We start from the raw sequence: 25,823 nt of genomic DNA, 5'->3' as shown, positions 1-25,823 counted from the left end.
ACACACAATACATGAAAGCAGCTTTTCAAGCTGACTATGAAGCTCCTTTTGTATCGCATCTGAAATACTTCAAGATAAGTCAGCCACGACACGGTAGGCTCGTGGAAGGCCTGCTGTGTAACTAAAGCTCAAAACCAACACTCACAAGTGGAACAGCTCTCTAAAGTGAATGCAGTAAGTCATGATCCTTTCTCAACAAGCTTGTTCTATCCTTGCATTGAGTCATCTTGTTGCATAAGGCTGACCTCAGCCTTCCCCTTTGACCTTTACCAGCTGCTAGCTCTGGCAAGTCCCATAACAACAGGATGGATGTTATCCCAGCTCAGGCTTAGTCAGTGCAATTCTACATAAGGACCTCTTGGTCTTGCGCTTACATTGGTAACAATGATGAAGATGCCAGAAAGAAAATAAACTGACAGATGGCACTGAGGAGCAACTCCGCTTGAAGATGGGACACTTAAGACTAATACATCCCATTAAAGCAGTAATTAGGTGTATCGACTCAAGTTGACAAATGACAGACCCAGAATCCCATAGCCTCCAAGACCATGCTTCAAAGATGTAACTTTCTTTTGGATTCATCATCGCTATATCCCTATTATATAAATAAAAGCATTTATCCATGACAGAACACCTCTCTCCTTGCCTATTTTATAGCCCAAATATTTAAGACCACTTATAAAACTGCAGTTAAGAGATTCTCAGAGCTATTTATGGGGAATTTGTCCAGGCAAAAACACATTGTTGAAAAACAATTTGTAAGATCACAAAATGAAAAAGGTAAAAAAACCAAACCAAACCAAACCACCCAAAAGCAAAAACCAACCCCAAAAGAAAGCCATATGTAATATATTGCCTCCAAAATCACTCACAGGAATTACCTACTTAACCAATGTGTGTTTTTTCAATATACTTTTCTCGCTTACTAGATATTTGGTGACCGTGTACTTCAAAACTAGGTGCACACCTACCTCATAATCCTGACATCTTATTTTGGCAATATCTCTAAATTATATTTAGAACTTGCTTTTTTCCAGTAAGAAGTAAACTTCTCATTTACAGCCCTGTCGATTATAGCAACACCAGTTTCAAGCTTATCTCCTGAAGAACTAAACACTGACTTTAAGCAGAATGAATCACATACAAAGGCCTTACCTTTGTGCATCCTTCTCGATTCTGACTCTTTGGTCATGGTTGCCAGGCAGTGAGGGAGGACACTCCCACAGCTGTTGCTTTGTCCTAATGGTAAATGCCCCTGCAGGAAATTGTGCAAATATGTGCTTAAAACTACATTTCAAGACCTTGGTTTTATTCTTTAAACTTGCTTTGTCAAGGGTATCAATGTCGTGTCACATTCATCAGCCATGGATGTGGCTGATGTAGTTGTGCACAGTCTCTATTAGGCAAAGTTTTTCCCAAGTATCTTCACCTTCCTGCTGTTTGTTGATTTAGCACACCACAAATAAAGAGTGTTTTCACTTTATACATAACCTTATCTTTACTATTTAGAGGCTTTAGGTAAGAAGGAATACAACCTGTTGTGTCTCTAGAATCAACTGAAACTAGCCTGAAAATACAATCTTTGGGACAGTGACCACGCATTTATGATGAATGTACTACAGCACGGCATTTCCAGAGGTCAGAATAAAGGCTGGAAGTATGGAAGGTTTTATGTATATTTCCATGCATTAATAAACCTGAAGTTCTTTCAAAGGCACTTTCAGATGTGAATCTGGTGGATTACATAAGGTTGGGAACCGCTATAAGCATTATCCCTGACATAATAAAGGGTTTTTGTATAGACACTGGAAGGCTATTAATATCATGGAGCTACGTACTTTAGACGCAATGTTTCGTCCAAGCGTAGAGCTATTGAAGTGCGGTGATACAGTTGGAGTTGTTTTCTTGCGAGGTAAAGTATCACTCATGTACATGCCTTCCCTGTGCTGCTTCTTTCGCTCTTCCAGGTTTCTGAAATGCTTCAAATGCAATTTGTTATGGTTTTGACAAAATGAATTGACCTACTTGCTCAGTTCTGCACTATAGAGAATACACTGTTTGGTGACAGTCTAGGAGCTTCACTGGAGAGAATAAACTCTAAAATACAGAGTACCTCCTGTTTCCCGGTGCTTTGCAAGATTTCTACTAATATCACATTAAAACCATGCTGATTAAGAAAATACATGAAATCCATGTGCACATTTTGTGAATTAAAAAAAAACTAAAAAAGAACCCAAAACCCCTCCAGTCTAGTGTACAAGTGTTACCCAATTACAAAGAAAACCATTTATTCACCTTTAATAGTTACTTTAACGATTTGGTGGCTTAAAAACAATATAGCTTTTGAGAGGCACTGTTCAAATGTATATGAAAACTTAATTTAGGCTTTTCAAACACAGTCACTTGTACTTTATTGCTGGAAGTCTTCTGGCAGTTATAGTGGCTCCTAAAGATTAATATTTGCCTCTGGGTTGTTTACATAAGGAGAACTTTAGTTCAGCGATATTCTATAATGCATCGTGTTGATTTTTAACTGAGCAACGCCTTTAAGTGCAACACTCTGCAAGCACGATCAACTTATAATCTATCATAGCACTAAAAACCTCACACGTAAATAAACCTCACGGCCACCATAACAAACACACACAACAATCCCAAGTTATCAGCTTTGAATCTGTTACCTGTTGTTGCCTGCGGTGTTTCTTAGCTGGCAGAGGTGGAGGTGTGTCAGATAAAGGAATAGGATCTACATGAGTAGCCATGACCTCAGGCCAATGGACTGATGGAAGTTGAGCAATAGAGCGAGGAGAAAGAGAGTGAGGAAACACAAATCCAGAACAGAGAGGTGATCTTAGCTTCATAGAAAAAAGAGAAATTACACACAGAGTTTTCTTTTTGGAATTGCTCAAAAGATACGGCACATACAAGCTGCAGTTTTAGCACTGTGTTGGAGCGTTTAGCAGGAAAGGAGGTGCGTTGTATTGCAACTCTCAAGGCATACTGAGCTACCAGAAGCAGCGCAGAAACGCCAAATTCTAAACCAGTTGCTGCCTTGTTGCAACACAAAGGTAGGTGGGTTTGCATTCGTAAGGTTATGCCACTCATTCAAAAGGGGATTTATTTAAAGTTTGCTATAGTCATTACATAGGCAAAAACATCACAAAGGATGGGGAAAAGAGAGAATAAGCTAGACGACACAGACTGGACAGACTCTGTGGAATAGCTAAGTCGGAAGCTACCCATTTCCCACAGATATTCAAGATATATTTCTACCACCTCACAGGGAAAAAAGGAAAAGGAAGAAAAGGCTACAGGACATACAAAATGAACACCTATGGACTCCAGAGACCATTTACTAAAGGTGTATTATATTATATTATATTATATTATATTATATTATATTGTATTATATTATATTATATTATATTATATTATATTATATTATATTATAGTGTTTGACAGGCAAAGATGGTCCCTTACTGCTGCTTAGGTCATAATCATTCAGGATTTTGGCCTTCAGAGTCCCATCTACATCACCAAAGACACTTCCCAACCGGAGCAGCCCTTCACCTTTACTCTTACGCTGTTATCTGACCTGGTAACTGGCAGAAGGCACTTTGCCTTAGGGTCAATTTGTTACACGTCAAATTACCAAAAAATAATATAAAGAAAAGAAAAAGGCAGCCATGAAAGAACAATGCAAACAAAGGGAAATGTCTCTCAAACAAACCTCTTTATTTTGTGGCTGGCTCGTCAGCACAGCCGTGGAAGGCTCAGTGGCAACTGCTTCAGCATCTGTGGGGGGCTGAGTGGAAGGGGGTATATTCGTGGAATTGCCATACAGCTCACTAATTTCACTTACACTGATATAACCCTAAAAGGAGGAATTGAGAAGTTAAAAGGAGCAAAAGCCAAAAGACGTGCAAGAGTATTAATGTATCCAGTACGATGAAAGTTAGTTTAGAGTGATACAGCCACATTTTTGTTAACATTGAAACACTTCATCGCAATAAAATTATCATCAAGCTCTTCAAATGTTGAACACTTGGATTCGGGAAATTGTTCTTCATTTAATTCCAAAACCATGTGGAGTAAGTAATAGAAAAGCAAATGTACATGAGGTGACCAAAATGTAAATACCCTTTAGAAATGATGCATGTAGCTCTTTCTTGGGAAAGCAGACTGGGGGGAAAAGAGCTAATTTTATTCACCCATCTTATTTCTTCACTTTTTTTTGTCCATGTTTAAGTAAAATACCTTGTTTCTTGCCTAGCTATTCAGCTAGTTTGAGTAAACCAAATAACTAACAGAACTGAGAAGAACTTGCATAAGGACCAGCCATTGCTACTCTATAAAATATGCTGACACAGCACCTTCCATTTGTATTGTCTGGAAGTCACTTTGAACTTCTAGCTCTTACCAGGAGACAGGTAAGATGCTGTTAGAGTTAGCCCCGCAGCCATTGCAAATGGACTGAGGAACAGCACGTACATCAGAGTGTGCTTCCGCCTGCAGAGAATATTATGCATGCAGATTCGAGAGATGATGACAGAATACAATTAATGCATTGTTTTGATGTTAACTGAACAAATGTTGCCTGAAAAATAAAACATGGATTCTAATCCATGGCGTATAGGATGCCAGACTAAAACGTCAAATACCCTAACTTTTTATCCATAGAAAACAAGGCTATGCAAAGGGAAGAATAAATCACTGCTGAAGCAATGTCATTAAAATTAGAGAGAAATAAGCTTATTTTTCAAATCAAGATGGTTAAGTTGCTTTTAACTTGGGAAGGTTTCGAAGGGGCTGTGTTTCTATTATTATACCACCACACTGACTTCCAGTAAGTATACTTCAGGAATTCAATAAGAGAAGCCACGGACTGCTATAGTATTTCTTCTTTTTAAAAATGGATATAACTTAATAATGATCATAGAAGGAAAGCAGGAAAAAAGTACCAACCCTTCTATCTATTAGCACAATTTCCAGTGTATTTTATCAGTTATTTCAAGCAGATACCTAATTTTTCAGAAGCCTGTATCACACTGTGAACACAGCACTCTAAAAATAGGACACACATCTTAACTCTGATATTATTTGGTGAACCATTAAATGAGAAGGGTAAGGACACTAAAGTTTACCACTCAAAACATGTGGCCACATTATGGTAAAATGAAGTCCAATACGAATAAACATAAAGCTTGCTTAAGCATCTGGTATATGTATCAGTAACCAAAACTTAGCACGTCTATGAATGCAATACTGTACTCATTTTTATGGAGGATAAAAGCACTTTCACCATTTGATGAAAAACATTCAGTTCAGACTCACAACCCCAATGGGCATTCAGCATGGAGTTAAAACGAAAAGGCAAACAACAAATGACAGTGTTGTGCATTATCTCATGCCCCTACTACATTAGATGAATAAATGGTTTCAAGCCAGATTAGGCATCCAAGTAATTTTGTCAATGCTGAACTTTGAAGCAGCACTGATTTTCCTCACTTATGTAAGTACTGGGATAACTATCCTGCCTCTTTACTTGAGGCTGTTACTCTCTATTACTGTGTATGCAGGCAGTAAGCTTCATGACGGGTGGAAGAGAGTTAGAAATGTGTGCTTCGGTGAAGAGGGGCTTGGGATATGTGAGCAACCACATGGTGAAATTAACTTCTGTGTGCAGGCAGTCTGTTTAAGCTGTGTACCATTTGGTGCCTGACTTCTAAAGGTGCCAGAACAGTTGGAGAAAAATTAAACTGGACTGAAGCAAACGTAACATCTGGCTGTTCCTTCTCTCGTTTGCCTTGGAGTAAGTCCTAACCGACCTCACTGCAGTGAACAGACTGACACCGCTGAATAATCCATGTCATTAAAAAGAGTGCCAGGCTCGCTTAATGTAGCTGCATTTTGAAATACCTGTGATTAAGCAAACCGGTGCGTGGAGACGAAGATAAAAATCAGAGATAGAACCCACCATCTAGTGAGAAAATAAACAGATCCATCTCAAAATGAGAAAAAACCCCACCAAAACCCAAACAAAACCACCCAAATGCTTAGACTTTCCAGATGTACTGGTCCAAGTTGAAACACAACCTAGGATACTGAAAGTCTAAGCATCTGCAATGTGGGTTGCAGTGAGGAAGGGTGCGCAGCCCCGCTGGCATGTGGAACTGCACACCAGGAACTTGGGAGGCCAAACCAGCAAGATCACACTTCCCAGGTGCTGAAAGGACATGTGGTTGCTTTAGACTTCAAGAGCCCAACTTCCCACAGTGACACCTACATCATTAGATGTGGTAGAGCTTGTTCAGGGCTTTGCTACAAGCAGATCTGGCAAGTCCAGTCAAACCTCTTAAGTAGAAGTTAAAGAAGCGGCCATAGAAACCTGTCAGTGTACTTTAAATGCTACATTTCCCACTATTCCACTATTCAAAACAGTTGAATAAATAGCTAAATAGGTATCTTACAACCACAATAGCTTGAAGTCTTCAATTCAATGCTTTTTACGAAGACCAAAACATACACTTGTCATGCTTTACTGCAGAGCCTCAGAATAAAGGGAGGGGAAGCAATGATAAAATCTACAGTGCAAAAATAAGACTGAACTGTATTCATACTCAAACAGAGTTATTCTTGGACCTCATTCTTCTTCACTTCAATGAGATTTAATTGTCTATTTTGAGAAAATTAGACACACACACAAAAGCGATCATTTTTTTCCAGAGCAAGAGATTAAGGCAATGCCAATCACATCTGGGAAAACTTCAAGGGAAGCTATTTTTGCTCCTCCATCCATTTGAACTTCCAGGAATAGCTTTACAAAGCAATTTCATCACATCTCAAAAAACTGTGTTAATAGGACTCCACTAAATACTCAGGTGCTTTTGTATGAAGTGTTGTTAAAAGTTACTTATGGTGAAGTCAAAAGCAGTGAATCTCTTTACCTCTTTTAGACTATTGGGACTGACAGGAAACCCCTTTCCTCCAGAAAGTGTGGAATATTTCTTTTCCAGATTACAGAGATTCTCTTTTTCCTGTTAAGAAAAAGAGGCATTTTATGCTAAAACCAAACAGCCATGTACTGAAAATAAACATTAGCCACTTTTTAAACCATCTAAAGAAACACGCTGAAATAGAAGGGTAGAAATGGCACCCCAGCGCTTCAACTTCCTCCATGTACTGTGTAACTGAACAAAAAGTAGAGGTACAGAAGGTCTGTTTTCAAAAGCTAGTAAAGGAATTTATTTAATGACCACAGCCAAACCAAATAGGTTCATTGTGCTTAATGAACCCAACATGATTTCTCTTGTGATTTAAAGCAAAATGTAAAATGGACGTGAAACATTAGTGCCAGCTTCTTACTAACCAGATGTTCAGTATCTCATCTTGTGGCCTAGTATGGACTATTACAAGCCAAAACTCTGAACACATTGTGCATGCTTTGAGCAGCCATACATGGAGCACATGCTTCCAGCTTCAGCACCTGGGTGGGTGCCTCTGGTGGAGCTCCTTGGAAGGAGGACACCTGTAAAACCCTCTTGATTATCAAATGCCGCTAACTTTTATCATTGTAAATCTGCTGACAAATCACAAAAGACTTCTTTTGGTTAAAGGTTAATGGATACAAACGTCTCTCATATTATTAGTTACTTGCTAGCTTCTGCATAACTGATGCTTTTATTGTGCTTCACATGCTTTTATTCCGAGGGAAGCTCTTTTATTACACGCCAAAATATTTGACAGGCAATAAGTACTTACTCTTTGCAGCATCATTATTAAGTTGTTTTTCTCTTTTACAAAATGATCTTGTTCTCTTTGTGCTTGTTGGACAATATGATTGGCTTGTTTCTTGAGAGCAGATATCTTTTCCTAATATAAAGAAAAAACCAACACAATTTAGGTTTCACTCTCAAGGCACAAGACAACCTGCAGCAAGGATTCTATTCATGAGTTCACTCATTCGTATGAGTGAAGGAGGAGGAAAATAAGGTTTACAAGGCAGCTCACTGCTCTGAAAGAGAGAATTAAGATTTAGACAGTAAAGAGTTTATTCAAGAGACAGAACAAAGGCACAGTTGCATATATCTTTTGATAATATAGTGAATAGCATCCATATACCGAATAGAACCAATTTAAAGACGCAGCTTCTGATCTCCGAAAAAGTGGTATTTAATTGGTTGAGATGGGACCTTTACAACTGATGCTAAAAATCAAGGTGTTTTCTTAATTTGCTGCTCTATAGTTATTTTAACAAAATCATTTAACATCAACACCAACGATGAGCATAAAATAACTGTAGTTTTGTCCAGACTGTATAGATCTCTTCTCTTAAAGGAGAAAACCCAACGCTTTGGTACCTTCTGTAGCAAATTAAAGGGTTTACTTTTTACACGCAAATATAAAAAGAGAGCACGGATTTCGTTTATTTCCTTTTGGAGAAGTGCACGGTTTGGTCTCTGTGGCATTACCAGTCCATCACCTTTGCTCTGCTTCAAAAGCTTTTTCACAGAGGAAACTTTTGCATCATTTCTTACAGATGGGCAGGTTAAAGATCTGCTCCATCTCCTTTATGCTACACAACAAACAACATATGAGCTGAGTGTCAGTGCTTTTACCTTTCTACTGACAATGCTGCGCTGATACTCAGCCACTTCATGCAGGAGCTGTTGTGTCAGATTTTCTTTCTCTTCATCTAACCTGCTCTCATGTTCAAGCTGTTGAAATTCCAGGTCTTCAAAGTGTTTGCTTTCTATGTCCAAAAGGTCAGCATCCTGACACAAAAAGATAAGATAAACCCATGCTTTCACTGAAACTGAAGTAGAGATGCTTACAAACACAAAACCTCAGTCTGAAACGGTATTTATATACCTCATGCAACATGTTCAAACAGGAGATGAATGCTTTTAATGATCTATTGTCATAATAAGAGAACAAATAGGGCTAGTTGAGCTCACAGAGTGCTATGTGTTCTGTGTGAGATGTGCTATGGAACAAGAACTGAGCTCCATTCTATACACCTCTGTCCACCAGGGAAACAATAAATAAATTAAATCCTAGAATCACGAAATGGTTTGGGTTGAAGGGACCTTAAAGCTCATCCAGTCCCAACCCCTTGCCATGCGAAGGGACACCTTCCACTGGAGCAGGTTGCTCCAAGCCCCATCTAACCTGTCTTTGAACACTGCCAGGGATGGGGCATCCACGGTTTCTCTGAGCAGCCTGTTCCAGCATCTCATCACCCTCACAGCAGAGAACTTCTTCCTAATGTCTCATCTAAACCCACCTGAAACCAAGTCCATTTTCAAATTAAAAACCCTCCAAAGGGTAAGTGGTGGTAGCTTAGCTCTACCAGTGGCTGCAAACAGTGACTTGTTCGCAACAAAGCCAGGTCACCAACCAGGCAAGCCCCTGGGGACTGATACCTTGGGTAGCTTGCAGGGCACAGTGGCAAAAGCAGAAGATCTGGCTCTCAAGCGTGCCTATAGGGTCCTTGCTGTAACCTTCACGAGGATCCTAGTCAGCAGCATAGGACTTGTAGGAGAATTGTTCTTGCTGTAGGCAATGGCTTCCTGAACCAAGTAGCAAGTGTACTCCCTCCCTTTTATTAAAACAATTGACCTCAAAATATTATCAATTATAATCTATATACAAACAACAGACACAGCGTTTCCATATTGTGTTTCCAAACCATAAATTTCTCCTGCATCTCTAATACTTCAGTAAGGACACTGGAGAAAATTCAATGGGAGAGAACCCGGCCATTACTTCAAGATGTGGTGGGAGCTCCATAGGCCCACATCACCTCTAAAAATCAGAACCTCTTACGAAGAGTAAGATATTTCCTAGCAATGGATGCTGTCTTTTCAGAGCTCTGCAGGAATCCAGGCATCTATTCTCATTTTCCATTTACATGCATCTTTATAAACCTAGGCACAGGAGAACAAACAAGCTTTGGTGCCTTCATACTAAGAGTAAAGGATGGAGCATGCTAATAAACCATCCCATTGCCAGCTGCGCACCAACATCCCCAACCCAAACTTCAGACCCACCATGCAGCCAATGCTACGGTGAAAGTGGCTGCCTGTGACCCTGGCCACAAATGACAAAGTTTCTGAGGTCCCAGAGATGAAGCAATAAGGGAATTCATCACCTCCAGATCCTTCCATATTGGCACTAAAGCAGCACAACATAACCTGCTGCAGGGTCAAGTATTTAACCCTGTACCAGGCTTATTTTGGGGGAAGAAGGTATCTCCTGTATTTTGGATATGATACTTATGGTAATTTCATAACAGCTCTCACACTTGATACCCATTTGAGAGCTACTGTGCGCTAATTCGGTGATAACTTCTTCGATCACAGCAGCCACAGCTAATATTCACTACAATTGGCCTGGAATAATATGCAGTAGGACTAACTGGACCTGTAACTGCACCCCAGATCTCAAGTTTTGTCCCGCTTTAGTTATTAAGTTATTATTTATTTATCATTTATTAAGTTATTTAGTTATTAAGCCGATTTCAAGGGAACAAAATAATTAACACCATTTAATCAAACAGACTACCAGAAGCCCCTCTCATGGTCTGCCCTTGAGGAGGGGCACAAGAAGCCAGGAGGCATGAGAACATGAGGGACTGAAAAGTCCTTGATCAGGGTAAGTGCTACTTAGCAACAACTAAAACAATGCTGTGTTACCAGCACTGTTCTCAGACTAAAGCCAAAACTCAGCACTGCACCAGCTCCTAGGAAGGAGAAAAATAACTGTTAGAGCTGAAACCAGGGCAGCAGTCAATAGTGGAAAAGGATTTACCACCATCCCACAGTAACAGGACCACAACTTCTCATTAATTAATACCTTCAAGGATGTGACTACAGCAAGAAAGGCTTCATTTCCTTTGAATTTGAATGAGATATTGTAGAATATTGCCTTTTTTTCTTTAAAGGTAACTTACAGAAAATCCCAAGTGTCTCAAACCCATCAAACTTCCCAATTACTACAGAATTTAACACTTTTATTTCCCAAGATGGACTTTTAAAAGATCAAGTTTGTCTTTCAGATGGTACTGATGCTTGGAAAATTATCCCCTCTGCCCCCCAAAGGTAACTGTATGTGCTGTAGAACCCACTTAACGTTAATGAATACTAAAATCTTTCTACAGATAATAACTGGACCTTCACAGACTATAATGCAGCTTTTCCAGTTACAAATAATGCAAAGTAAAAATCAAGTTGCATTTGCACTTCATGCAAAGGTTATACCAAGATGAAACGGCTGAAACCGCAGGAAAAAAATAGACCTGTTTTAGTAAGTGGCATCATCTTAAAAATGAGTTTCCCAAAGCGCAGGTCAGGCTAAGCTGTAAGTTACACACTGTTCAGGCTGCAAGTTATATACTGAGAAAGACAAATTATCCACGGCTTCACTGAGACAGCCTTTTACAGCATTGCAAAGGCGAGGTACACGATAAGATCAAACAACAGAGCAGGAAAGCCTGCTAAAATGGCTGATCCCACTAACAAAAGTTCAATTCCCATCTTTGCTCCCACAGGTAAAGAGGGATGCTCCTCCATCCATCTAAACATCACAACAGCTTTCACACCACCCACAAGCCCTAAGGTGCTAACTACAGGCAAGCAGCCCAAAGCTTTGAAAGCAGTCAACACAAAATGATTCCTAACCCACCCATTTGCACTCTGCTCATTTGCCACTGTGCACACCATCTATCACAAGCATTCCACAAGGAAACACAAGCCTCATGACTAGTAACAGGTATAAGTTGCAAATACGTTCAGACACTGGATACTTGAAACACAATCAGTAATACTTTACTCTAAAATAAAGAAAAGAAACCATCAAAAAGTTAGTGCAATCTTGAAACTTGCTACTGACCCTCTTCAGCTGCTGCTGTAATTGTTCCCTCATGGACTCAGGGCAATTATCAAGCTGCGTCTTCTGCTCGGAGTAAAGCTCCTGAAGCCTCTCTAGTTTTTCCCTCTCAGCATCAAGTTTTAATTTCTCCTGAAGCATGAACCAGAAAATAAGACACAATTACCTTCAAACCCAAGACGTTGTTAGTGATGATGACAGTGCGTGGCGAAACCTGAATGAACGGTTGAAGCATGTCGGTCAAAGACAGAAACCTCTTGTTAGTCGAAATGCAACGGTGGGATGCAAAATGATCAAAACAAAACAGTAAGCATTTTAGTGCGGGGCTAAATTCTCTCCCTCATCACTGTACGACGCTGTTAAAGCAAACTGCCCAAACGCTTGTCTCACCTAATATATACAAAAATAAAACACAATAAAGGAAATGGTAGCCATGTTAGTGAGGTAACTGATGAAGGAGAGAGCAAAGAGTGGATTTAGAAAGCAAAATGGGTGGGAAACGACTAGACTGGCAGGGAGGGGAAAATGGATCATCCCGGGACAATGAATTACATGCCTACATGCTTCTGTATAGATAAGTACATTTAGCAAGCAGTGAGAAAACAGAATGAGACAGAATCTTCTAAAGCAATAACCCTGGGCCAGGAAATCCTGTTGCAGCAGAAACACCAAGTGATTTAACACATTTGCTTCAGGGTACAGCAATCTTATCCTGTTCTTGGGGATAAAAGGGGACTGCTCGACCTCCCTGCCCTCACTCATCTTTCCTCTCACGCCGAGTAACAGTATTTGGCACACAGCTTCTCACCTCCAAAAGCCTTAAACGTTTACATCTTTATTACAAAGGACTGCATGGTTTACCGTGCAGAACTGCTCCGGAGACTGACTGCACATCCCTTAAAGCTACCTGGTACAGTATTCTTTATTTAAGGATCAAAGTGCGGGAACCAATAAATCAGAGCGCAGAGAAGTTTTCCAATGCCTTTTACTTGCACCTACACTGGCCAACATAGCAGATGCATTTTCTTCAACTGAGCAATTAAGAACTGGAAAAGCCAATATACTTGATATGCCAGGTATAAATAAACCAGCTCTGAAGCCCAGCTCTCTGCTACCTTCTGCAGTCACACTGGAATAGATCCCTTTTCTACTTCTTGTTCTGTAGTTATATACTTCCTCTCGGATAATGTCTAACTCTCCTTAATACTCCAAAATTAACAGTATCAGCCCCAAAATTTCAGCTTTTCCTTGTGGATGCTCCAAGATCAGTTGAATTCTGTCACAGCATCCAGTCATTTGTCCTCTCTCCAATCCCAATTATCATTTAACATCAAACGTGTGGCTCAGCAGATGCTATATGGTCAGACACTCTGCAGCACCCTATGGCACGTGCCATAGAGAAGAAACTTCTAGTATACAGTACTTGCCATTTCAAACTGTAGAAAGGCCTTTCCTAAAACCTTCTCTTTGTGGATCCTGACAAGGTTTTCAAACCCTCACGCATGGTGTAGGGACAGCATCAAACATGTATTAGCTGCCTGCTTTCTTTATGGTTTTATCTCTAAATCTGAGTGGAATCAGGATCTGGGATTTAATTTCCCCAGTATTTAGAAACAACAACAGGAAGCATCCTCATTCAAGTCTAACGTCAACCGAATTCCCAGCTCTGTAACTTTCATTTACACCTGCAGCTTCTCAGCTCGTACAATCAGAGGAGCAAAATACTGAACACAAATGATTACTCTGGGGTTTCTTTAAGCTCGTAAAACTGAGCAACTGAGCCAGCATATTCAATTACCTGGACTTCCTGTATTAGTTTCTGTCTTCCAACAGCAGCAGCAGGGCTCAGGAAAACAGAGGATGTAGCACATGCAAGCAGCACAATGAAAGAGAAGCATGCAACTCTTGACAGGTCACCTCTAGACCTCTGTCCCCACGGAACCCCCACTTAGCCGAATCATCCTTACTTCCAACACGGGAGGGAATCTATAAATAAACTGGTAGTTCCCCTCCTCACAAACCCTCCTGTCCATTTAACATTCAATTTACGTCTGACGCATCGTTTCCTGCTTTCCTTTTCTGCCCACATAACAATCTAAGGCAGCAAGGACTTCTCTGATGCTATTGTGCCTCTGAAGCTATTGGTAGCTAAGCATCTATGCGCTGCAACGAGCACGCTCATTCATTAACAAGCAAGTCAAATCTTGAGTGTGAGAAGACATCATCAGCCAGTATAAAACTCTCTGAGAATCCTGCCAGAGGTACCATTACTTCTCTCAAGAAATCAGAAATGTGTTCCTTTGAGACTGAAAGCGATACCCATCTGGTCTATTTCTAGCATAGGAAGTGCTAACATCCCAGCAAACTGGCTCCCTCCAAAATGTGCAGTCTTAACAGGAAATATCACTTTCAGCAATGAGAGGCATTTGCAGCTGTGGAGTTCAGTTCGCTGACATCTCTGGCTGTGCACTGGTAAAGTCCGTTTAATTCACAAAAAAATAATTTGATAAAATAAAGGGATAATCAGGGTTTTTTTTTTTTTCCAGCTTCTTTTATAAATGGATCAAGGCACGTTCTTTTAGAAGGGAAAACACTAATAACCGTGCAAGCTAAGTGCAAGATGCAGCTAAGGCAAGCCTAAGGCTGCCTCCATAAGCTGTCTGCTCAGGACCAGCAGCAGCAGAGCTGTGAGCTCCAGCTGCTCATCCTCATTTAACCGCATGAGCTTGTCCTTGGTAAACGTTTCTCTGCAGACAACCGTGTCCCAGCCCCAGTGTTGACTCCAGAGTCACAGGAACTGCAGTCTGGCTGGATTCTTAACACCCTGTTTCCAGAGAAGTACAGCTCAGGAAAGCATAACATCTGGTTTCAGCCTACTGCCCAGCTTGCTTATGGTCTGCCTCTAGATACATGTTAAATGAACTTTAGGCTAGCCAGGATATGGAGCAGGACTGACTTGGATTTTGATGATGCTGGGGCACAGCTTGGATCAGTTTTGGCAGGTACGTGTATATCGTGAAGGACAGCAACTGAAAGAATTGAGGTGTGACACTGTCCCCCAAGAGCCCAGACACGGGATGTCAGCAGAGCACCCATACTATGAACGCAGCCCTGAAGTGATCAACATGGTCACAAAAGCAGATCAACCTTTAGATCTCACAGAACTGATTTTGGGGACAAGAGAGAAGAATAATATATATATATATATATATCTCCAGCACAACTCCTAGATGATGAGGACACAGAGATGAAGGATAGTATTAAAGACAATCACAGCTCCTACAAGAACGGGAACAACAGAAAAAGAGAGACCAATTGCTTCCATGCAGTCTCCTGTGGCTAAGGATGCCCTATGCCAAATCAATACCCATACTTAAAACCCTAGCAGGGCCCCACACCCCTTCTGCAGAGAAGTTCTGCTTTTCAATTTGTCATTCATCACATTCTGCTACTGCAGGCAGGCAGGCTGGCTAAAACTGTGGAGCAGCATGTGCCTGCATGCATATGTGCCTTCTGAACCAACTCTCCTGCATAAACTGGTAGGCTCTGATAAAATGAATTAATGTGGATCAAACAAGAAAGCTGCTCAAAAATCCAGATAAAAACCAGAAAAGACTAAAGCAAGGAACCAGGTCACTATGAAACGGATTGTATGGCTGGTGACATGGGCTTCTTTACAAGCTTCCACCGCACCCCCCTAGAACAAAACCAACCAACCAACCAAAAGCCCCAAGCAAACACAAAACCAAAGCATTAAAACCCCATAGCATGTGTTATTTTTGGATAGAAACTGCAAAGAAACCTACAAGCCATCAATGAAGGAAAAACAAACCCCAAACAAAGAAAAAACCAACCAACCAAAACCCTGAATGCCTTCCCATCCAGCAGGCATGAAACACTTTAAATGTTCCAGTCTAAGTATTCCAAGACCTTCCTCAGTCCAACTCACACATCCTCATGGTTTAAGGTAGCCACCTGTCATTACCCACACCAAGCTTCAGACATGCACACCCTTCTCTCTCAGTACGGAATCAGCTAGTCTCACCATTCCCACTGGCTTCCGAGAAATAAGGAAGCACGTGCGCTTCTTTGTCCTGAAGTTTCTCCATCTCCTCTTCATGCTCTCATCTCTAGACAAACTTTATTTGTTTCCACTTCAAAAGGACATCCCTGCCCTTCTCCAAATTAATCTACTGCAAAAGCTAGAAGTGGAGGAGAAATAACGTGTTACAGAAATTATTCCTTTCTACTTGGAAGCGGTGTGATGCTACAGAGCTCACCTATTCAATAAAACGCCTTGGAGAATGAGTGGAAGAGCAAGGAAACTTGACTTTAACAACTCACTGACAAAACTGGCTTAACTCATGCCATGTATTTGTAAGAAGATAGTCTAGTCCCTGACAGAAAGCAGGCTAGGAAATGTAATCTGCTCTTCGGTGGAGCAAATGATTGGGGAAAGTGTTAAACCTGAGGTCTACCAACTCTGCCAGCAAATGACAAACACTTCCTATGCTATGGCTGACACAAATCAGACCACATACAGCTCTAATTAAAAAAGATACTGTTGAAATGAAACAGATCCTTCTGTGTGCAAACTGTATGTGCTCCTTTTCTATGTTTTTCAGACTACTCTTTCCCACATTCCTTGAGCTCTTTCAGAACAGAAGCATAAAACTTGCCACGATTTAGTTGTCTGTCCCTAAATCCCTGTGGGTTTCATGAAAGAAACCATTAAGAGGAGAAAAAATAATATGCCGGGCTTAACAGGAGCTTAATATGATAGGAGGTATTTCACAGTAGCTCTTGTTACTATAAGAGTGGTAACTAATTAATTATTATATAAAAGACTGTATACAGTAATAGCATCCGTGTGAGAGATCTCAGTGGGTTTGTTGCACATGCATGTATAATGCTAATGTTAAAAAGCATTTTAAATCAGTGTAAGCGATCCCTCTGCTGCAAGTAAAAAAGTCACAGCAGTTGCACACATTCACTTGCCCCTAAGACAACTCAAGGGTGGGTTTTTTTTTCATTTCTAAGCTTATTCTCAGACCATTGCAATGTGCTGTCCTAGTGAACAGATTGGGAGGCAAAAGGAAACCCCTGAATCTACAGCACTATTTCTTCATGAATGTAGAAGAGGACAAAGTAATGATCCAAGCCAGAAGAAAAGAACCAGAAGAGAAAGGATTGAGACACCACTCGTATATTGAACTTTGATTGCTAGTGGCTCATCAGACAGCTGCTCTTTCCTTGACTCGATTCTTGTGAGTCTTTGCAGTACTAAGCCAGCAAAGAGGCCGAGCTTCAAACATTTTGGCATGTCTGGGATATTCTGTTAATGACTGCAAAATATTGCCACAAAGGCATGTGGACAAAATTAAATGTATTCCAAAAAAAAAAAGAGAGGAGTTATCCGCTGCCAGCTGGCCCTGATTTCTGCTTTCGAAGAGGAACAGGAAACCCAGGTTGATAAAGGAGTTGCAGAGCACGTATTTCCATCGTGACAAAAGGCAAAGGTCCTCCATGAGAAAAGCAATAACCTCCCTTTCTTCAAAAGCAGTCTAAACTTTTACATGCTAATTGTTTTGAAACTCTCTGCCAAAACTCCCATGTAGCTCTGATTACCGCCCACAGCACTTCTGCTGAATCCATTACTCATTTTCAGTTATTCCTGTTTATTCACGCTCACTGATTATTCTTTCCTTCCCCAGCTACGTTGTTACTTTCAACCTCATGAGTTAACTTGGAAACATCAGGCATGGCAAATCATTAAAGCATCCTTCTCCACATGTGCTGGACCGCATGTTTTAAAGCTACACAGACCAAGGAAGACTATGGAAACAGGACTTTGGATATTATCCAGTCAGGCAAATACCATTTTCGCCAGCTTCCTTATAGACAGACCTCAATCCTGACCTAAGTCTTGTGAGCAAAGGGTCATCGGGAGGCAGTCACAATTGTAAACAGCACCGTGGACCTGAGCTGCTATTCTATTTGAAACAACAGCATCATTATTGCACACCTACAGCACAGTAACATGAATGACTGCCACGGTAATTACAGGGAGCCAGGCCTGGACAGCAGGGAAAAGGGGAGATATTGGCTCACCTGCCTGCTTGTTTCTGGGTACTGCCCAGGTTGGCTCTATCCAGAGCAGGCTGTGCTCAAAGTAGTTTTGTTAGTATCTGAAGCAAAGCTCTTCACTGGATTACTTCAAGCTTTATCTGTCAAATTGCATTACTAGTGACTTATTAGGGCTGTCCCTGGAAAACTGGAACTCGGGATGAATAGCTTAAATGCTGCTATTCAAATATACAGTTGGTCATCTTTTTTTTGTGGATAAAACCAAGTATGTAGCACATGGTAGTTAACGGAAAGAAGGAATGAGATGACTTTAAGCTGTGCTCAAGAAGCACAGTCATGGAGACAAAGCTGGACCGTCCTCCATACATTAGCACAATTTCCAGTATAGCTGAAAGCACAAGCCACACCAAACAGCTCTGGAAGTAGCTACCCCAGCTGAGTCCTGGTAGCACTTGTATCTGGCAGAGATGCACCACAGCCAGAACTACACTGAGTCTTGAAATGGTGCTGAAAGGCTCTGCTGTCACCACTCATAGCTGTTATTTCCAAACCCTAAGTAGATCAACCCTAACTGCTTCATTCCTTACAGTGTGTGTGGTGGCGTGCTCACAAAAGCAAGGGAAACGCTTTCAAACCCACTGCAGAGTGTGCACCACACTGTCTTCCCCACCAAATCGTCTGTTCTTCCTCACCATGACTCCTGCCATGTGCTCAGGCAGGGCTGAGCACAGGACTCGACCAAAATCAGAACGTAGCTCACCATCTAACGCACAGACCCACTTACACAATCCCCCCCCGAATCACAAGTAAGGTGCTGGGACACAGAGATGTTGTACCACGGCAAAGAGCACGCTGGCACGGCCTGAAACTGAACTCACAATTCTCCCACCTTCAAGTATGTTTTCCAGCTGATTCTCTTGTCTTGCAAGGGCTAAAATCTGTGGCTTTAGAACTGCGCAAAACTTGGCAATGCTTTGTGTCCTTATCTAAGTGAATCGTGAAAGGAAATAAACCAAAGAATTGGGCAGAAAGCAGTACAAGAGCTTCCACCAGAGTCTATTTCCGTACATAACACATCACTGGGTTGTGGTTTATGATCTCTCTTTTCAAGTATTTCACAAGTTTTGCAAACAGGTGCATGGTAAGGGTGAAACACAACCAGGCAGGGCTTTCCTGTCAAACAGGTGCTGAGATCAGTGGCAAATTCCAGGGGCTGCTCAAGTCGCTCCCGAGACAAGTGCCCTCATGTACGGCACCAACACCCCACCATCATTTTGGGAGTGACATTAACCCTCACCTCAAGACAACACCATGAGGTGCATTCAGATATCACTCCCTTACCCTGAGAGAAACGTAACCACTGTCTGAGCAATAGCACCTGACAGCTTCTGGCCAGGAAGCTAGACCAAAACCAAGACCACCGGTTGTTCTTATGGGTGAACATATTCGGGCAAGTAGAAGATCACCGTGTGGACGCTGGGCCATTTCCTCTTGCAAGAAGCAACACAAAAAATAGCATCAGCACAGTGGCAGCAACTGGTCAAAACCTGAGCTTTTCAAATTGTTTCAGCAAAAAGGACCACCTACAGCCTCCACCCCAGCACCCTTTCCCTGGGGGGCTGATCCTGCACTACTACAGAGGCAAGATGCTGCCTGTCTGGCATCAGGTCTGTAGGGCTTAGTCGTACAGACACACAAATCAAGCTTTAAAAACTGCTGTTGTTTCAAGCCAGCCAGAACTTTGTTGCCACAATCAGTGCCATCTGTTTTGCTGGCTGACACTACTGTCTCCAGAACCCTTCAGCTGTCACTTTGTGTTTTGCCCATCCGCAGAAACTCGTCTCCCACTTCTTTCTTAAACCTTCCCCTTTATACATCGCTTCCAGGCATCTTCCAGAACAAAACCTGCGCCCTTGCTTTGAGTTTGTATCTACAAAGACCATTTCAGTATTAACTGAGCCACGGCTTTAAGTCTAAAGCACACACTCACAGCTGGGCTTTTGCTTGTTTGTTATAGAATAAAAAGGAACACAACAGAAACGACAACTAAAATATTGTATCTGCTCTGACTAGTGGCGTGCTTCCTACTGGGGGAAAACAAGCGGTTTGAGTGAATTTGCCTTTTAAATAACAGAAGTGCTATTTCTAGGCTGCTTTCCCTGTTTCAGTCCAACTGAAAATTTAAACTAGAGCTAGAATTGTAGCATTCTGACAGCTACTCACTCACGTTCCATCATACGGCCAAAAGGAAGGTTTAAAACCCCACGTTTTAAAATCATTTCCATTAGTTTCATTGAACTTTGAGGCTAGTAGAGAATACATACAAAAGGCAAAAGAGCTCTTGAATTTCTGGATATGTGGTTTGTTACCACCTACCAATCGCAACTTCCAGCAGCATCCTTTCGAAGGGTATGCGCTTGCACCACCCGATCTTCTGTTGCCAACGCTAAACTCATCTTTATGCCAAAACTCATCCATGCAACACGTTCTACGGGCAACTTAAAATGTGACCACACCGAAAGCTGAACGATCACTGAGGAGTACACAGGAACAAGGAAAGCGCAGGTAGGAAAGTCCACAAAAGCTCAAGCTTAAACGGGATGTGTGCTATCACGCCACAGCGCGGAGAGGTGGGAGCACCATCCTCATCGGGCACAGGCTCGATGAGTACAGCTGCAAAACAGCACTCAAGCTCGTGACAGGGTAGGCAGAAACTGAAGACAAAAAGCTGAGAGTAAGACAATGCAAGCTGTAAGACGTGAATTAAATGGGAACTGTGAAAGAGCTAAAATTGTCAAAGGAAAAGCAAATAAAGCAGAAGACTTCCAGATATTTCTGGAGAGCTGACAAAATAAAAAGGGAGATACTAGCTAGAGCATTCCCACAAGTGACAGGTTTAAATTATGGGGTAGAGGATGAAATTTAAAAGGGACACATCACTGGCTGAAAGCCCTGGAAAAACTTCCTGACCTTGAGATATTATTGGCCATGGCTTATCCCCTGTGGAGAAGGTAACTGCTTGCCTGGAGAGGCCACCCGAGGGCCTGCTGGAGAGAGCCAGGGCTCCCTGGTTTGAGGGGGACAGCTTCATCTTGTGGGCCCTTTTCTATTCTGTACTTAAAATCTTATTGTAGTGCTATTCTCTTCTGCAAATGCATGCTTTTATATGTGTGTATTTACTGCATATTTGAGAGCAATTATATGACTGCATAGGAGAAATGATTAATTCCCTGGACTTAATCACAGAGAGAATGTTCTACAGGACTAAAATTGCAGTCAGTCAGCAAACAAAATAAACCAACGTAATTGCTTTAAAATTACATGCTTGACAGATGTCACATATCATATATTCTATATAATAATAAAGGCATTCTCTGAAACCATAGCCTTCTTTCCTTCTGCTCCTTTGCTGAGAAAGGATTTATTACTTTTTTTTCCAATTCAAAATATAGAAGCTACATTGGAAGGCAGTGGAACAGTTCAATCAATACTGTTCTTTTAAACAACAGATAACCCAAGTCTGAGCGCTACATGGATGTTTCATTAATCAAAAATATCTTTATATTAGGTCAGGCCTTTTGACTTGAGCATATTGTATTTTGCTGGTCAAACACACCTGGGGAAATCAGAGTTTCCCAGAAAGATGATGTCAAGATAACTATATTGTTCTTCCACATTTATCAAGTAAATTTACTTAGACAGTACTTCATAAAATAACCTCCATCAATACGTTAATCATATAAATGCATTTTGAAGACCAAGCGGAACAGAGCAAACATCTAGCTAAGATAACTCAATTACCTTTGTCTTTTCACCAATAACATTTCTCTCCAGCTCAGCTATTTTTCTGTTTAGATGATCCAATATTTCCTTCTCTTTCAGCAGCTCTGTTGTTTCCGATTTCTGTTCCCCATCCAAGAGGGCACATTCCATATCCAACTAGGAACACAAAACATTTTTCAGAAGCAGTCCAGATTAGGAAGACATCTTGATACATATTATTTGCTGGGGAAAGGGGAGTGAGCAGGTGATTATTCACAAGGAAGAAACCTTTAAAAAAGGGGGAAGGGATGGAAGCAGGAAATAAGTTTCGCTGCCACAAAAGTTAAAAAGAGATCAACAAAACTAAGAAAAAGTCAAACTGCAACATAAAATACTGCAAAATAAAGTCCAAACCAGCTTTAGTCTGAAGATACTTTTTCTTTTCTGTCGCTTCTCTGGGCTTCCTCCTGTTATGATACTGTACCCAGGCTCCATAGGAAACCCTTCTGCAACAGCTGTTTCTTTCCTGTCGCTGATAATTGGAGCAAGCACAACCCAAATGCCTGGCCAGCTTAGCCTGCAACTGTGAGATTCCAGACATCAAGTGGGTGCCAACATACCCTTGCCACTGTAAAGCCAAAGAGGTTTGAAAGGAAGTTGTCTCACTTCCTTTCTCTTTAAACAGTCACAGGAGATACCACCATAAAACTCCCAAGTGACACAAGGTATTTAGATCAACTGAGTGACCGTTAAACAGGCGAGATTGTTCTAATTCCACTTAGGAGTATAATGGTTACAGCTGGGAACGTCTAATCTGAGCATCACATCCACCTCCCAGCTGGGGAAAGATAACCTTCGTTAAGTCGGAGACTGCCAGGTCCATCATTCTGTGCCTAATCCTGGTGTAAAAGCACAGAATGTGAAGGCTTCACACATCCATGTATTTGCTGAACCCATCAGACTTCTGCTATGTAGACATACCTTACAAGCACGACTTTTAACCCGAAAACGTGTTCCATACCTCTCTCGAAGATTCGTCCATCTGGTCGTTTAAATCTTTGATCTTCTGCTCAAGTTCTTCCAAGTTATTTAGTATTACTATGCGCTCCTCCTCCAGTCGACCAAGCTCCTGCCCTCTTTGCTCATCACTTGTGCATTCTGGTATCTGCAGTTGCATGTCACAAGAGGTTCATTACAAAGAGAGCTAAACACAGTCTTTGCTTTCCCCTTTCATACTGTGTTCATTGAAAGCAAGCATAGTACTGCTGGTTTTGAACTCATTACATATTTCAGATATACTATATTGCTATTTCTGTATTTAGAATGTGCACATGAGATATAAGCACGATAGTTTACATCCAGGCACCGGAAGTAAATTCTATACGTAACAGTAAATACCATTCATTCTACAGGAATTATTAAAACCTAACCTTTGAGAATACTTTACATGCTGTGCTATTCAGGTTGCAAAAATCCAATTGTTCCCTTATAAAGATAACAGAGAGATAAAGATGCTTTTTATGTGAATTTCAGCTGTCCATATAATAAAAGCCAGGAGGTAGGACAGGACATTTTTGTTACCAGCCATTAAGATGGGCAGCTTCTGTAAAATAAGGACAAAAGTTGGTTCTGTCTCCCCAGTTAGCACTGAGGAAGTAGTACCCCTAACGTTGCTCTTTCCATTGCCTTACTAGGTTTACTTACATTTACTTACTAGCTGCCTGTGCCAAGAATTAAACAACATTATGAAGGAAACACCTGTGATCTTACACCAGCAAAGGCTAGATCAAAGAGTATTGAGTTTCAAACATATTCTTCATGTTCATCTGACCCCAGGGGCTTGCGATCCAATTACCCTGGTAAAGCTGCTCGCTCATTGTCCCCAGTCAGAATTAGAGGTGGACTATGAGCAGGGCAGTGTTAAACACTGGACCACACAGCCTTGATCAAAGGAGGCTCAGCTCAGCTACTGAATGGCTATTCTGAGAGCAGGCATTTTATCCTGAACAAATCCGATCTCGATATGTTAAAACAATGAGCTGTGTTTCATTGACACAGTTGCTTGCCATTGCTTTTCCGAGGGCTTAGCAGAAAACACTTTACAATGAATGAATGAATGGTATTCCTCGATTAGCATTAGTAATCCTAGCAGGAAAGCTTCTTTTTGTCCGGTATCCTGCTCGGATAATGCTGACATAACATCTTTGATTTCAACTTCCTAATAAGGATTTAAAATGGGATCTTTTGACTCGCACAAGGAAAGCAACAAAGGGGAAAGAAATGCAAGCCCACAGTAACTCGTGTCTTACTACCTTTCAACACAGACCAAGTGAAACCATAATAGCATGTTGCTGTTCAGCATAATTTCACATCGAAAGACTCAGCAGATTTCCAGGCTGATTCTCCCTTATAAGATAAATGTTTGTCTATCACACCTCTCTCTTCTATACCTACATACTTCTATAGACAACAAAGATGTAAGTAAGTTAGCAGAGGTTAAATGCCATTTACGTTAGGCATATAACCATGCTGAAACGCACACAGTGTGCAAATAATAATGAAAAGGAGACACAAAGTACTTCGAAAGCTTGAATTTGTTAAACAGAAACCTGGTTTTCTGGCTTTGCTTGGCCATATTATGTCCCGATTCTAACTCCTGAATACAGATATTCAACACCCTGCCTGTCCCCAGGATTTGCTGCACTGCTGGTCTGGCACACCAGAGCCTGGGCACTGACTCAAAACTACGAAAGGCCCCTGACCCAGCCCAGAGGATGCTGCTGCTGCTCTAGCTGAAGGAAATTGTTTGGAATGCTGCTAGCTCATTCTTTAAAGGACAAACTCCCTTCAGTAATGGAATAGCAGTGTGAAGTACATAGGAAAGGAGCTGCAGCTCATTAAACACAGGAGCTGGGTGAGGGAGGCAGGAGGCTGGCTGCTGCTGTGCACCCCAGGAGAGGCAACAGGTGATTACAAGGGGCTCAGATCCAAACCTGGGAAAGGAGGCAGGACAGTAAATCTGGCTCACGGAACATTTCTTCGCCTCCTGTGCAACTGTTCTGGTTCGCCATGAGGAAACATCCTCCTCTTACAGGAGACAGGAGCCTCAGGCTGGGAGAAGACAGCAGAGCTTCCCTTCCCTCCTACATCCCAGCACGATGCTAAACAGGGTTCCTGAAACCCTCCTTTATTCAGGTGGCTATGACTGTTCAAGCAAATCCTTCTCCCTCAGAAAATCTTAAAACTCTTCCTGAACTGTACATACCTCTGAAATAAAACCCCAACCCTTCCAGTACCAAGAGCTTCCATAGAAAACGGACATTGCCAGGCTGCTGAACTGTATGAGCTCCTATGAGCTGACTCCTAAAGGAGGATTTCCATCGGTCAGACCTGGATTGTACTCTTTCCTCCTACAGAGCGTTACCTTTGGTGTGATGCTCAGGTAGGAGGATTCGGTGGCATCCTTCAGGAAGCCAGGAGCAGCGAAAGGTGGTGACTTGGCACCGTCATTGAAGTGCTCCTCAGCTCTCAACCCTCTAGAGGAGAGGAGAGCGGCAGTGCCGCGACTGTGGCTGCTCAGCTCCGAGAAATCGGAATCACTTGCGGATGACTTCAGGTGGCTCCTGAACCTCGTTTCCAGACTCATCTGGGAGTCTTCGAACACCGAATCCTCATCGGAGAGCTGAAGTTTTTCGAGTTCTTTGTTAATCTTCTGGACATCAGCAACTGTTGTGGCTGCAGCCGGGTCGCTGTCAGATTTGGAGTACTCCGCACACAGGTTGAGGATCGTCTCCAGCCGCTGTCGTTCCTAGTTTGAGAAAGAAAGATAATAGCCCTAAGCAGCGCATGTGAGCTAAAGTAAACATGAAGTGAGAAGTTTGCTGGGGGGTTTGGGTCTGTTTGCTTGGTATAGGAGTTTTTTAGAGTGAAAGATTAAAGCCCTCCCGTTCCATCAATATCTGTGGCACTCAGAGATAACACATAAATAAATCGCAATGCAAGATGATGAATCGGAGTTCACATGGAAGAGCTTGCAAAATCAAAAGAGCATTTCACAGAAATCAATTATTGCTTATATAAGATGC

General features: G+C 41.6%; 1 protein-coding gene across 1 annotated transcript in view; it reads right to left on the bottom strand.

The window, feature by feature from the left end:
• Positions 1-25,823, bottom strand: part of PHLDB2 (pleckstrin homology like domain family B member 2) — a gene marked incomplete at both ends in the record, with an annotated part of 50,334 nt that overhangs the window by 12,218 nt on the left and 12,293 nt on the right. The window contains 10 exons of the mRNA XM_080613620.1: positions 1,156-1,255; positions 1,839-1,979; positions 3,731-3,874; positions 6,948-7,037; positions 7,762-7,872; positions 8,619-8,774; positions 11,893-12,021; positions 21,778-21,915; positions 22,760-22,903; positions 25,163-25,546. Coding sequence (XP_080469746.1) covers positions 1,156-1,255; positions 1,839-1,979; positions 3,731-3,874; positions 6,948-7,037; positions 7,762-7,872; positions 8,619-8,774; positions 11,893-12,021; positions 21,778-21,915; positions 22,760-22,903; positions 25,163-25,546 — 1,537 coding nt within the window. The remainder of the gene's footprint in view (positions 1-1,155; positions 1,256-1,838; positions 1,980-3,730; positions 3,875-6,947; positions 7,038-7,761; positions 7,873-8,618; positions 8,775-11,892; positions 12,022-21,777; positions 21,916-22,759; positions 22,904-25,162; positions 25,547-25,823) is intronic.

Source organism: Psittacula echo (genome assembly GCF_963264785.1).
Source record: "Psittacula echo genome assembly, chromosome: 3".
NCBI classification, from domain to species: Eukaryota; Metazoa; Chordata; class Aves; order Psittaciformes; family Psittacidae; genus Psittacula; species Psittacula echo.
The sequence above is the reverse complement of the archived record's forward strand: the minus strand, read 5'-3'. Positions and strand labels throughout refer to the sequence as shown.